At 35.6% G+C, this 14,892-nt stretch overlaps 2 protein-coding genes across 4 annotated transcripts; one reads left to right on the forward strand and one right to left on the reverse strand.

The window, feature by feature from the left end:
• Nucleotides 1-92: 92 nt before the first annotated feature.
• LOC106169014 (transcriptional adapter 3) lies at nt 93-5,159 on the reverse strand. Of its 2 annotated transcripts, none has more exons than XM_013548296.2 (10): nt 5,027-5,159; nt 4,107-4,302; nt 3,662-3,834; nt 3,175-3,339; nt 2,626-2,878; nt 1,913-2,018; nt 1,656-1,777; nt 1,348-1,455; nt 1,025-1,218; nt 93-882 (listed from the first exon to the last, which is right to left on the reverse strand). In XM_013548296.2, the coding sequence occupies exons 2-10, from the start codon at nt 4,243-4,245 to the stop codon at nt 754-756; spliced, it is 1,389 nt and encodes a 462-aa protein (XP_013403750.2). In that variant the 5' UTR covers nt 4,246-4,302; nt 5,027-5,159; the 3' UTR covers nt 93-753. The 2 variants fall into 2 exon arrangements, with proteins under 2 accessions (XP_013403750.2, XP_013403751.2); XM_013548297.2 differs by lacking the exon at nt 5,027-5,159 and adding an exon at nt 4,860-5,008.
• On the forward strand, nt 5,053-8,431 carry LOC106169013 (GPI alpha-1,6-mannosyltransferase 2). Of its 2 annotated transcripts, none has more exons than XM_013548294.2 (3): nt 5,053-5,222; nt 5,706-6,890; nt 7,252-8,431. In XM_013548294.2, exons 1-3 carry the CDS (start codon nt 5,100-5,102, stop codon nt 7,549-7,551), a joined length of 1,608 nt encoding a protein of 535 aa, XP_013403748.2. In that variant the 5' UTR covers nt 5,053-5,099; the 3' UTR covers nt 7,552-8,431. The 2 variants fall into 2 exon arrangements, with proteins under 2 accessions (XP_013403748.2, XP_086855235.1); XM_086999109.1 differs by having other exon boundaries at nt 5,099-5,222; nt 5,731-6,890.
• The last annotated feature ends 6,461 nt before the right edge of the window (nt 8,432-14,892 follow it).

Genomic DNA, 14,892 nt, shown 5'->3' on the forward strand with positions numbered 1-14,892 from the left:
TTTAATTCCACTTTTAGGGCCAATTCACAAATACTTTGCTAAGTTCAGCTTATTTTAGATTCAAGCTTACAAAGGAAAATGATGGCTGATACTAATACTTTTATACATTTATTGGTTGAATAAATTCATATCTCATCTCATCATATACTAATAAACAATATGAAGGGTCAATATCAAATTAGAAATACTAACCTCATACACTCAATCTGAATTCTCTACTACTAATGTAGAAACCATATAATTGAAAATGCTCAATTTTAATATGCAATTCTAATGACTTCACCATTTAACTCCAAAAATATTGGTAGTACATTACTTACATCATATCTATGACAAAGTATCATACAGAATATTTATATTAATGTGTGTGAATGTACAACGAGCTAACAAAGTGTTACACAATGCTTAGACAACATAAGTACTGCGAAGGTGTGCAGACACAACTACATCAAATGTGTTTAATCACATCTGTCTACTCATGGGCATGTTAATGTGTGAGCATTAACCTTATCCACAGCACTGAAAGGAGAAGAAAATTAACAACTTTTGATGGACTTACAGTCTTACTATACTCTTTCCTACATCAACGAGCTAACTGAGTCACTCTCAAATATCAAAATGCCATAATACACTTTCAATTAAGGATAACATACAGTGAACTTGTCATTTGTCAATAATTATAATTGTTTACATTTCAGCATCCATGATATCGGCATTAAAATTCAGGAGATTTGGTGTAGTTACACACCAAAGTCAAGTATTTAGGATTTTCAAAATTTGTTCTCTTTCTTTGATAGCTCTCCACATGGCATCCTTTTCCTTTTTGGTGGGAGTTTTCTTCTTTATTCTTGTTGACTGGACCTTTCTGTAGGCTTCCATTATCTAGAATTTACAGACAACAATATTTTTACTGAAATGTCACTGCCATATCTACTTATTATCAGTTGGATGTGCTTCTTCTATCATAATTCAAATACAAAGCTCTTAAAATTATGTATAAATTAATTGAAAAACAAGGTGATACCTCTGCATCCACCGCAGCTAACTTCTTCCTGAGATCTTGCTTTGACATCTCTTCCTTTGCTAATTTGTACAGTCTCTTAGTTACTACAAGATTATGCTGGCCAATTGCCTTAAGTTCTTGCTGTTTTCTTCTCAATTCAGACAGAATTTCATCATCTGGATTATCTTCTGGTCTCTCATCAGCCTCTAATATACCTGGTGAAATTTTAAAAACAAAATATGAATATTTCATGATATCTAACAAACATGACACAAAAATGCAGTCTTTACACATCTTTACCAGTTTTCATCTTTTAATATAAAACATCATGATGATTTTTATACCTTGTTCTTCCAGCTCTCTTTTGATTCTCCTCTCAAGCTGTGCCGTGTTTCCTATATTCAGCTGTTTGGCAAGGGCTCTTGGTGACATGTTGGCTATTGCTTCAGAATCTAAAATGGTCCAAATTACATTTTTAACAAGATTTCTATATTTTCTATTCATAAACTTCAAAAGTTTTTTTTCTCTCAGACTTACTGAATTTGGAAACTACATCAACTACGTACTACGTTTAGGAAAATAAATCAGATCTTTTAATACACTGGGTAGCATTAATATGTCTCTCAAAGGATGCCAAAATGCCAAGCCCTACCTGTTCCTGCAATATCCGACATTGAGGAATCGTCAATGGGTGTCATTATGTTTTCTTCCATTAAAGCCTGAACCAGTCTCTGTGTTAGGGGACCAAATGGTGATGACTCTTCAGAAAGCTCACTGTGAAGAAAATCACCTTACTCTAAATTACATTTTCAAGAAATAAAGCAATAAGTTCACCATAAATTGATTTTCTTAAATATTTGTGAACTTAAACTAATTCATTATGAAAAATGTTCATTATCTCATGCTTACACAGATTCTGCCTTTTTCAACAGAGCATGGACCTCTGGTGTGTTGGGAGTTGTACTGTTACTGAGATTGCTCAAACCCCTCCTCTTGGGCTCCGTGATCTTCACTCCTGGAATGAGGAAAATACATCTCTTGTTTATGAAAGTTCTGTTCCAAGTGTATGTATTAAATCCCACAAGATACTATTATATATACCCTGTGCCAAACTTCTAAGAAAAAGCACCAAATCTAAGCCATTAACAAGGCAGAAATATAGACTAACATTCTTAACACTGCTGCACCAACTCACATTGGCATTATTGCCGTTCTTTTTAGCAATACCTACTAATCTTTAGAGTTTAGAAATATCTGATAAATCAAATAATTGTATATTAATCACAAGAGCATCTTAGTTCAAAATTACTACAAGCAATAACTGAATTACAGCTGTTATTTTGACCAAAAGTTACAATCAATTGCTATTAATATGCATGTCCATCCATATAGAACAGATGCCAACTTTCTAAGGTCAAATTCCACGTAAGTATCCAAATCACGTGTTCCCATGGGTTGTTAAGCTACAAAAAAGCAATATCCGCTAATGCTGTTCACAATCTCAAATCAGTGACTTGTTCAGTAATTCTCATGGGAATCAAAGCTTTTAAAAGACAGTGACTTTTTAAAAGTAGTTTTCTTTTTGCTCTTCAATCACAGTTTTCAAAGCTATTATCACTAACCCTCTTTCTGTTCTTCAATTAGATCTTCCTGGGCCCATTTCTGTGAATAATGCTTTCCCAGTGTTGGCACTTTGTAGTATTCAGCATCGTCCTCATGAGACTGAAGGATCTGCTCCAGTACTTTGAGATCTTCCTGCGTTATATCACAGCAATAGGGTTCCAGGCTCTGCCAGAACCGGTCTGGAGCATCATTTCTGGGGAGCTTGGGAAGCTCCAAGGGTGAATCCACAAACTCATACTCTTGCATTTTGGCCTGCAGGTCAGAGACATGATTTGGGATCATAGATGACTTTCAGTTACACGATTTGGGGTTTAAGAAGATTTTCAGTTATTTCTTTGGCATAGAAAATATATTAACTATATACATCATTGATAGTTTTTAATCAATGAAATTTTGAAAAAAAAAAATTACAATTATGAGTAAGTTGAGAATTAAACTGTATGCATTGCAGAATATCAAATATTTTAGGGCCATTAATGCTATAAAAATAGCATTTTTTGTTTCAGAAATATGTAAAAGAAATTATATGTGATATAAACTGATCTAACCTGAATGTTTTTCCCTTTTGGCGGTCTCCCAGGAGTGGAGACAAGGGAACCCTTCCCACTGCTTTCTTTGAACTTCTTACTTGGTCTTTCCTCTGATGTGGGAATACCTCCACCTTTCCCTCCCTTCCCCCTCTTACCTGCTGGACTAGGCATTGGTGGCTGTTGCTACAATGGAAACAAAATGTACACTTAAATCAATTACAATTCTTCCAAAATAATCACCATGCAAATCTTTCATCAAATAAATGGTTCAGAACTAAAATTATTGTTTTGTAGTGTTTCACAATAATAATCACTCAACAAACTTTTTTTCACTCTTGTAAACCAAGTGACACAGAACATAATAATTGAAACATAAAACATGCTCTCTTTATTTAAAAAAATTACTAGTAAATTAACTACTTTCAACAAAGTGTCTACAGCATTCTCATCAGATGAGGAACCAAATTCATGATGTAAAAATGTATGAAATAATACTGTAACTTACAAACTTTCCACCTTTCTTATCCTTTCCTTTCTCTTGCCAGTTCACCAATATCTGGATTTCATTCTCCAACTGTCTCATCCTTTTTGCTACAGAAGACAGCAGAGTCTCCAGCTCTGGCTGTAATGAGTCTAGTTCTCCATAACCCACTGTGGCATCATCGCTTTTTGCAAGGACTAAATTATGATCAAATAAATGACTCATTAATAAACTGTAGTGCATAATGATACAATTACAAGAATATATTTTATTAAAATTTACGATCCCATCACATTTTATTATCCCAGACATTTGAAATCTTTAGTGGGCATGAATGGATAATAAGTTAACTATGTTTAAAATGCAGTTAAAGCTTACTGTAAAATCTTACTATATTAACTATTCATGTTAAATTTATCTCTGGATGAAGCATTACATTTTAAAACTAAGACTCAAGGGTGATAAGTACCAGTTGAATATTGTGGACAATACTTGGTGTGATCCAAAGGAGTAAGATCTGGGAACTGCAAGGGACAATCTTTCAATACTTCTCCACCACTGCCTCCACTATGTCCACTGGAATGTCCACTTTTACCTTTTCCTTTCATATCTTCCTAGTAATCCTGGCATTCCAAGTCTTTGGAGATCACTCTCCAAATCAAAACCTATGATAATGATGATGATGATGATGATATATACTGTATATATATATATATATCAAATAAGATAAGGCTATGTCTCAAAACAGGCAACCACCAATTTGGTCAGGCAATTATTATCAAAACTATAAAAATGGGACTCTGGCCTAAGAGAGTCCACCTTCTATGAACATGTCCCATTTTAATACTAGTATTAGCCAGGGTTGGGGGGGTGGGGGGGTGGGGGGTGGGGGGCGCATGGAACAGTTTAATGTTAGAATTACCATAATTGTCCCTCATAAAATAAAATAAATAAAACACAAAAACCCTTTTTACGGTCGCTGTTTTCATCTCAAACATCATATACTTCATACAGTGGAGATAAAATTTATTCAAACATACAACATGAACCTTTTCTATTAACTTTCTTACAACTGCTAATGAGAAAAGTTTTTTTTTTAATAAAACTACAAAAAGATATTGCACTTAATAGTTTGCAATTTGCATTTATCAATTAAATTTTATAAAATTACGACTGTGCATCAGTCTAGCCGTGGTACAACAAAGTTGGAAGCTTTGCCTACCCATGCATAGTGAACCTGGTTGAATCAGTATTTTCCACGGTAATATGGGGTCGGGTGGCGTTCTTTTCCAAAGCAATAAGCATTAACCTATAAGTTGACGAATTAAGTCATTGGCCTTTCTATATCTGTTATTAGTGTAATGTTTATACCTGTTTTTATTATCATACCTGTAAATTTTCTTTGTCCTGCATTTGACGACCTTGACTTGGTTTCTATCTGACCAATCAATTGCAGTTTAACATGTGTTTAGGGTTTTCACCAATTATTACCTTTGATACTGCTATTTGCAATATGGCGCTGTCATTGAAGAGCAAAGTAACTAGATTTGCTATATTTACTCGATGTTTGTTATTACTTCTGCAGGTAAGTACGTTTTTTATTAATGGATACGTTGAATAATACGAAGCTGGAAAAATCAGCCAAAAGTGGATTATTACACTTGTCCTTTTTTGTTACTGTGATGAAAGGAAGGACTGGACTTGAGAGACAAAGTACCCAGTGGCAGTAGTTACAAGTTTGTTCTCAGTAATGTGTGTAATATGTTTTCATTTAAGGAAGGGGGCGTATTCTCCAACAGCGTGCAATTCTTTGTAATTGTAGACTGCCACGGATGCATTCAAACCTTCCCTACGTCTCCACAAACACGTGGCTTTCGTTTATTTTGTGCACTCAGGTCAAGTAAACCATAATGCAAATGACAGCAATGCCATTCTCATTCAAATGATATAAAACCTACTGTATTAGTTTGTGGAAATGAAATAACAATTGACCCATAGCCAGTTTGTGAACTGGTAAATTCTCAGTGAGCTTGTTATGCATTATTAATTACTATTTTACCTGTTTCAGATGATTTTCAACTATATCCTTCCAGACCATGATGCAAAAGTATTCAATCCACCTCTGCCAAAGAGTCATGCAATGCCAGGAGATAAAGTGATTAACTTTTTACTGGGAGGACTCAGAAGATGGGATGGGATCTATTTCCTTCATATAGCAGAGCATGGTTATACGTATATGAACTGTCTTGCTTTCTTCCCCTTGTTTCCCAAGGTGGTAGAATATTTGTCAAAATCACTGTTTTTCCCATTAACATTTTTTATGTGTCAGGCTAATGTTCTCCTTGTCACAGCTGTTATTGTCAACTTATACTGCTTTGTGAAATCAGCTGGAGCATTATACACTCTCGGAGGGAAGGTGCTAAATAATGAAGCTCTTGCATATAAAGGGGCCTTATTGTACTGCATCAACCCAGCCAGCATTTTTTTTACTGCACCATATTCAGAAGCCATGTTTGCTTGGCTAGGATTTACTGCTATGATACAGTATGAAAAAAAGGATAACTACAAGTGTTCATTCTTCTTTGGACTGGCATCACTTGTAAGATCAAATGGCCTGGTCTCTGCCTGCATCCTATTCTATAAAAGATTTAAAGACGTACTGGGAGTATTTCTTGAATTTCTTCCAAGGTCGAGGTTTTCTAGCAAAAGCAACAGCATTATCCTCATTTTGAGTTCTCTTTATTTTTTACTCCCCACAATGTTAATTTATGCTTTGATTTGCATAGCTCCTTTTGCATACTACCAATACTATGCATACCAAATGTATTGCACTGACTCTGGAAAGTCCCTCAGTATACCTGGATTCATTTATGACTATGGAAGAAAACAACATTACGTGTTACCTACAGATACTAATCCTGAATGGTGCACACACTTCATTCCTCTGTCATATTCCTATATCCAGTCTCATCACTGGGGTGTGGGATTCATGCGGTATTACCAGACCAAGCAACTCCCAAACTTTGTTCTGGCCCTACCTATGGTCCTTCTCTGTATATGTGCAGCATTCCGTTACATCAGACATAACAGGTTTTACAGTTTAACCTTAGGACTGTTGCCAGAACTGATGTACAGCAAGAAGTTGGATAGAGATAAACTGAAAGAGGAAGGTTTTGAAAGTATGAACTGCCTAGTGTACATGATCCACATGCTGGTGCTACTGGTGTTTGGGATATTTTTTATGCACATTCAGGTAATTGCACAGTTACTACTGGTAACAATAAATGATTGATCAATGTACACTAAGGTTGCTTATCTTTAAATAGCCAAGTTTTGAAAAATACATCTGTTAATTTGTTTCAACTTATGATTTATAATTAATTAATTAGATATATAATTGAAGAGCACTTGGCCAGTTATTCTGGTGTTAATTTTTGTAAAAGTGAATCCCATGTACTAACTTGGTAATAGTTATAATTTTTGCTATCCGTGTGGATTTTAACATGAATGTAAATCTATAGATATTTTCTAAATAATGATGTGACTTTGTATGTAAACATGCATTAAAGAAAAAAAAAGCTTTTTACTACTCTATATATCTTTGTCAACAACAGGTTATAACAAGATTGCTGGCTTCCTCCTGCCCTTTGATTTACTGGTATGCAGCTGCAGTCACCACTGCCAACTCTTCTAAATATGCAATGGTAAACAGATGGGATGTTATCAAAAGAAATCAGCAGCATACTACTCAGGAAAGTGGAGATCTGTTGCAGAGTAATCTCCTAGAACTTGTGTCAACAGAGATACAAAACTGGCAAAAGAACAGTGCAGGCCATAAACTCCTTCTGTCCTACTTCATGGTGTATGTATTAATCGGCACTGCATCATTTTCCAATTTCCTTCCTTGGACTTGAAAACAAGACCTTGAATAACATTGATGTTGTTGTCATGTCAGAAAAAAAATTAACTCAAGGTGACCTTTATGTGATTTATGTTGTACTGTATCATCTGTGTTTATGTAAGATCCCCTGCATGTATACATCGGTGGCATGCTTAATTCGTTTTTCAAATAATGGACTTTGTTCTGTAGCCCAAGAACTGTATTTCTATGTGAATTGTGAAATGAAATGTAAAAAATACATGTAACCTTCCACTTAGCTTTAACTTGGCAAGAAAAAAGATGTTATTATATGGTCTTTATGATTTAAGAAGTCGATAAACTGACGTTCTACAAGTGCTGCAAAACTGCTGAGAAAGCCAGGAAAATTGTATTTATATTTCCGTTAAGAACTGCTAGCCACTATACATAAAGAGTTATATATAAACGTGGACAGAAATTGTTAATTATTATTCCCAAATTATCAATGTAGAAGTAATTTGCACAATTCAAATATATATTTCAAGTTGCAAGCCCATGTGGTTTGATTAAATTAAGGTAAATGAACTGAATTAGTGCGATAGATGTGTAACAGGTCAATTGTACTGTGTGTCTTATGTTATAGTTGACTCTAACTGGCATTGACTGTCATTTCTAGATGTTCATTGTGCAATTTACTCTCCCACTATAGACCATAAAACGTGGTTTTATATCCAGTTTTGTCATTTTATTGGTAAGAGAGGATTTCCCCAGAATTATATTGCTGTGACGTAGTGATAAGACAATCATTATTTGTATTAATTTTGCCATAAGTTGCTATAAAAATTGATCATGTTGTCTGTGAAAGTCGATCATGAATTTGCAATTAAGCAAGTAGGTCGTGATCTTGAAAGACCAAAAATGTAGAAAGTTTTCAATGCTTTGTTGTTGTTGTTATTTTTAAAAATATTTCAAAATGTGTAATCAAGAATAAGTGCAGGGTGCAGATTGCACCATCGCAGAGGCGGATTTGGGGGGGGGTGTAAAGGGGGGTCCTGCCCCCCCCCCCCCCCCCCCCCCTTCAATTTCTGAAAAAGGAATTCACCAGTGATCTCCTCTTGAATTTTGACTTGTTCTAAACCGCACCAAATGGCATCGTTCGGCCTCTAAAATACCAAATATTTTCGGGGCCCTTCACCGGGCCCCGAACCCCTTGCAGGGTTGGCTTCGCATTCACGGTTTGTCATTCTTTAAAACCGGCCCCCCTTCAAATAATCCTCGATCCACCCCTGCATCGTAATATATAGTGGTGTTTGTGATTTATATTCTTGTTATTTAAAGATACTCCAATAATGAGGTGCTTTCCATCATCAGTTAGTATAACAAGAAATGTTTTTCGGCGCACGTCTTTATTCATTTTTTAACAACCGTTAAGACACGTTCTCTGCCCCTATTTATGATAAGATTACAATAATAATAATAATGGTGTTGTATTGTTTTCAAATTTTGAAAGGGGGTATTCTTTGTATATTTTAGTATTATATTTTTATTTTGCATTATAATTTTTTTTTATTTTATGCATATTCAAAAAGCTCTGAGATTGGTCAACATTTATATAAAGGCGTGGTTTTGATAAAGATCAGCCGATTTTAGATGATGCAATGGTGGCACAAAGGAAGCCCATTTCACTGAAAGATAGTAAATTCGAAAGATGCAAATTGGAAACTCGACATTTTCTTTTAGAACTCGAAAAGAAGATAAAATTATCCATTTAAGAACAAAGTAGGCGAGTTTTTGGCAGGATATGCATGGTTAAATCGGATTTAATCGCAATTCCGATACTCGTGTCTATATATATCTTTTCATCCCTATTTATTTATATTCATCCTTTTTTTTTTTTTTTTTTGTATTAGCCGGCAATCTACATTTATTTACGAAAACAACCCTTTACCATACTTGTTTTTTTTTTTTAAGACCAACTTTCAACTCTCTCTTTGGAAACTGTATCTTGAAGTGACCGACGTAAAAAAAATATATATCAAACTATTATGACACCGTGAAATTACCTTATATTTTTGACCTGGTCAAATACGAAGCCTAATATTAGCTTTTTAGAATGAAAACACCCAGCTGATGAACTTTTTGTGGGATATTTGGTGCTCTATTGGCTATATGTACCATCATTTTAAAGAGATGCGCTAAACTCGGGCGAGCTGTTAGGCACCTTGCCAGTCCCTGTGATGATACATGGGTTTCACGGCCATGGAGACCATTGGTCTGTTAACACCCAAGCGGAGCAATGACAGGATCCTTCCTCCCAGTGGAGCAAAATATTTAATCTCAATATTGCTTTGTCCCGCTATGATCGTTTTCTGGCTCGTTCCTTAACGTGATATTACATGTTACCTAGGGATATCATAGGCCAATGCGCTATACTGCTGTTATCAACTAAATTGATGTGCCGAGTATGCCGTACTTTTCGATCAGTAGATTGTGTCGTGCAAGAAGAATTTTACACGGAGAAATGGATTATGAGCGAAAATCTAATAAGAATGACGAAAAAAGGTAATTTCCAGAGGTAATAAGTGATTATTGATTGCGGCGACATTTTGATGCTGTGACCGCCAAGTTTCTTCGCTTAATCAAATTGGGAATGTCAATTTATGCCGTTGTGACTTTCAATGTATCGTTCTGCCACAATAATTTCTCCTCGTGGCCAAAGATTAATGTGACTTAATTTACTCTATATGGCGTTTGATTAAGCCTGCTTTTCATCTCATATTTGAAAAAGAATGTTAGGTTCTGGGTATTACATATTATACAGTAACCAGATTAAATGCCAAAATAACCATAATTTATGTATTCAATATAATAACTCCCTGGTAATTTGCTGTTCTTTTTTATTCCTTGGACACTGATGATGTTAGCTTATCATGAGAGAGTCTTCTACAGGCTTCCGCCATGGGGTCGTGCTTAGCGATTATTGATTTCCTTGAACAACCCGTTCCTGTAAATGGCTACCGACTCTAGGGGAAACAAATCTGCCTGCCCAGAGAACAGACATAGTTGGCGATAGGGAAGTTGCCGACTAAAGATAGCGCTACGGACGACACGCGCAGCAATGATAGTCTCAAGTGCGCGAGCTGTCAGCTAATTTTCTAAAGTGATTACCGTTATTCTCGGGAAATTGAGGGAAACAGTGGTAAATAGTGATATTTAAATCGACGCTGGAATTCCGGTAGCCGTACCATTAAGTGTAGTTCTGTTAATTTGAAGAACGATACATATAGAACGAATCGCCGTAAATAGAAATCAAGATGGCAAGTTGTGAAGATCTTTTTAGTGCTTTCTGTGGATTTGTCCTTATATATCTGGAATGTTTTCTTAAAACAGGTAGGGTTTTGATGTCGTCTTTTAAACTAGACGATTTTTACTTTTTTCTTTCTCAATTTCAAAATGAGGTTGTTCAACCAAAATTTCAGTAGTACTGAGCAAAGAGATATGCTTCTTGTTCACTTAAAGCTTCAATTGTTGTAACGCTTTTGTTATGTTTGCGGCAGGTAATACTGTAATGTTTAAAGTCCGTTCAGTTTGTGCAATATTACACAATGGATGTCCAAAATTAAGTTGGAGTTTTGTTTTTAAGAGGCTTTCTTTTACCCAACAATGTGTGCTCATTTATTAATAAAGACAAGGGAAGAAAGAAAGGAGACAAAGGAAGAGAACAAAGAAAATAAACCAAGCGGGATTCAGATGGAAATACCTTATTCATGTAAAAAGTGCATTGATTTAAGATAATTAGATTTGAATAGTTTTTCACTTGTAATAGGTAACATTGAAAAAAGTCCTAATTTGCTAGTTATAGCAAGCTGGATGTTTTACCCTGTTTTATTTCTTGTCACAAACCAGATGTATCTGCATAGATCGAGAGACAAGATAATTGATAGGCCTAATGGAATTTGCATTAAAAGGACTAGATAAAGGAATGCAACTCGGTTTTGTGACTCTCGCTGAAATTAACCTTGCGTACCCATCCCCTACGAAAAGCTGTTACTAACATTCATAAGCTTTAGTAGTTGCCTAACCTAAATTAAACTATGGCCGACCTGAATTAAGCAAGACCTATCCAGGTCTGGCTCTCTGATGGCCATAGCCTGACGTCAAGTCTATAATGAAACCCTTTTCAATGTTGCTGTGTCATTTCTGATATAGTAGGAAATGTACACTTTCCTCGAAGACGCGCTTCTTCTACACAGGAAGCTTGTGTACGAAGTCCTGACAACGTTCATTTGGGTCCATACTATTGATATTGTCTTTATGCCGTGACCTAAGGATCCAGTATACTGAAACGTTATTACTGGATCCTAGTGTGACCCGACAAAACTGATGTTCTGCAATTTCAAAGGAAAATGGCAACTATAACGTATTTCTTGTTATCTCGGTCGTAGCACATTGAATTCAAATGATTCAAGATAATGTCAATAATATAACTTAAGAATTCTTAGCTTGAATCTTGTAGCGTTCTCATAATTAATCACCGGGTTTTATCTCTACTTAGTTCTCCCGCGGGACGCTTTATCAAGCAGTAGACGATCTCGAATTGATCGTTAACCGAGCATAACTGACTGATATTAATTGTTGTCGTGTGTCTTTTAATTTTTTGTCAGGAAAGACGCGCGAGCAATTGTTTTGGTCATCATGAGAAAATTACATTTATGTCTGTTAACTGCTTAAAATGACCCCAGCTTTTCTAAACGCCATAACCTACTGTCTCAATTCCCAAATGCGCTGCAACCTACAGCCTGATCAGAACATGACGTGTTCTCACAGTTCGCAGAAAACAATCAGATATGGCAGCTCTGCTATCTGCCATCGGAATGATCGAGATAGAGGGTTGTAAAAATTATAAAAGCACATATATAACATAAATTGATACATGTTGATATTTGGTTTGATATCATGTTCATACTTTCATCGAATGGTCTCTCCGAATTCACTTTTGCCCGAAACCAACCAGCGCTTTATTCAATGGCGTTCTTCCATCTTCTGAAATTACATTATGGCAACAGAAATCTTTATTCTTGTTATTGATAGTAGAAAAAAGGTATATTTAATATAAACCAAGCCAGTTCAAGGACGGGTACAGAAGATCAGAAATCTCTTGAAAGATGCATCGTAGGCATAGTGGATAATTTGATTTCTGAATGGACGTTGGAAGACTATCAGCCCGAATGGAAGGCTGTCAACAACCTGGATATCTGGAGCCGGCACTGATATTTACGTGTCTTATTGTTCTTGACATCCACTCTATATAATTCTTGGATGTGTTCCAACCTGCAAATGGAGACATTCTTCAAGGCCAGAAACGCGCAAATACCAATTATTCTGATTATTACTGCATTCTATGATATGCGTTATTTTCAAGCCAAATTATTATCAATAAAAATTACTTTCAGTAAACAAAATGTAACGGATAATTAAGATTCGGTATAACGCGTCCGTATTAATTTATTAAGTATAAGTTGATGAGACCACTTGTATTGAAGCTTGATGAGACTGTATGTATTGAATCTTGAATCTTGATTAAAGATTCACTTTGTCGAATTATGTTTCAACAATGTCATTTGCTTCAACAAAGAACATTTGGTCACTGTAAAGATTGCAATGAAAACCGTAGATTTATGTGATTGATACATTTATCTGTGCGAAAGACTTGGAACTATTTCACTGATCTCCCTCAGTTGGTGATAGAAAGCAAAACACCATATGTCACCAAGTCTTGCTTCGTGATTATCATATAAAGTATTTCTTACACTAAACTAAACCAATAAATAAACCTTGTAATCCCTGCACAGTGGCGAATGGTGTAAGTTTTTTGCAAGGTTCATATCGAAAGACTATTTGTTCAAACTCCGATAAAAAAAGTTTTGATTAATATTATCATCGCAAGCAAGATTAACAAAATAATCCATCTGTGACGGCCCAGGAATCAGTCTTACCAGTATGTTTGGTTACAATTGGAGAATCGCATTCAGAATACAGGACGCAGAAGCTATGTTCCATATACCTTCAATGTCAATTCTTGTCTTGCATAAATTATCATCGTATGCTCTGTATTCTTTGACTTGGTTTGCCAGTTCATAGAAATAAAGCGCTTTCCGTTCATATTGCCCTTTAATTTTTTTCGTTTTTTTTATATCAAAGCAAATGTAAAAAGGGAAAATTGTTGCCTTACAGCGATTTAATTTTTTTCTTTCAGTGGAGGCCAAAGGTGGAGCATCTGCCGCAGCAGGGGGAACCGTTGCAAGAAACCAGAATAACGGGGTGAGTGGCTCTCAAGAGGACGACCAGGGACTCACCGTCATTATCCTATGCGTTCTCGGCGGCGTCGTCGGGTTCCTTGTACTTGTAGCAGTTATGTGGTTCTGCGCGAGGAGAGTGCTGAAAAACAGTTCTTAGACCGTTACCATATCTGAAAATAAAATGGTTCTTCTTATCAATTATCAAAGTTTGATTTGAAACCACATCTTCCATTACGGAGTGTCTCATGGGAATGTGGTAGGCCTACCGGCCGGTGCAAACTTCATCGATTTTCTTAGAAAAAAGTCTTTTCTGGCAAAATGGATTTAATTGGGATGCAGCCAGTAAGGTATGCACAAAGGAAACAACAAGATAACACTTCGGCGTAATAGTCCAAGAGTTCAAAGAGACGACCAATGGAGCGCCCACTTCGATAACTTTTTGCCAGACAGTCACTACAGACAAGGAGAGACATTGATTGTTTCCTGTACTTTTTCTATTAAAATATGTTTATCAAGCTTGGTTTGTAGGACTGTTGTCGCTATCCTAATAAGAATGTCACAAAGTATTGCTTAAGAGAAACAAACATGTGAATACCGCAAGTAAGTATATTCCATTATATGGAATATTTAGGTTATTTATATCTTGTTTTATCTTGATAATAATTGTATTTTTCTTCTTGTACTTAATTAAAATGAATTACACTTATGCCCACACACACACATGGGATTCATATCTCATAAAACATTCCCTAAAATAGTTTTGAATATTATATGTATCATGATAAATTTAACATTTTACGAACACCTCATTGAGAAATTCGACCAACAGAAGATCGTTACAAACGCTTACTCTGTCTGCGAAATGTGTACAACATCCTTTGTTTCTAAATATTTTCATCACCCCATTTTAACCCTGATCGTATTTTTTTTTTGTACTGGGGTGGTTGAAAAAAGATATTTCGCTTGCTAAAACATTTTAAAATATATCCTTTACAGCGTTTTGTAAGAACCAAATTATTATGATTCTTATCAATTGTGAGTGATGTGAGCTTCCTCAATGAAGGAAATTTTAAGTAACGTGATAATTCTATATTTAT

This window comes from Lingula anatina, chromosome 1 (assembly GCF_051362555.1).
Source record: "Lingula anatina isolate TDL-2025a chromosome 1, LinAna3.0, whole genome shotgun sequence".
In the NCBI taxonomy this organism is placed as follows: Eukaryota; Metazoa; Brachiopoda; class Lingulata; order Lingulida; family Lingulidae; genus Lingula; species Lingula anatina.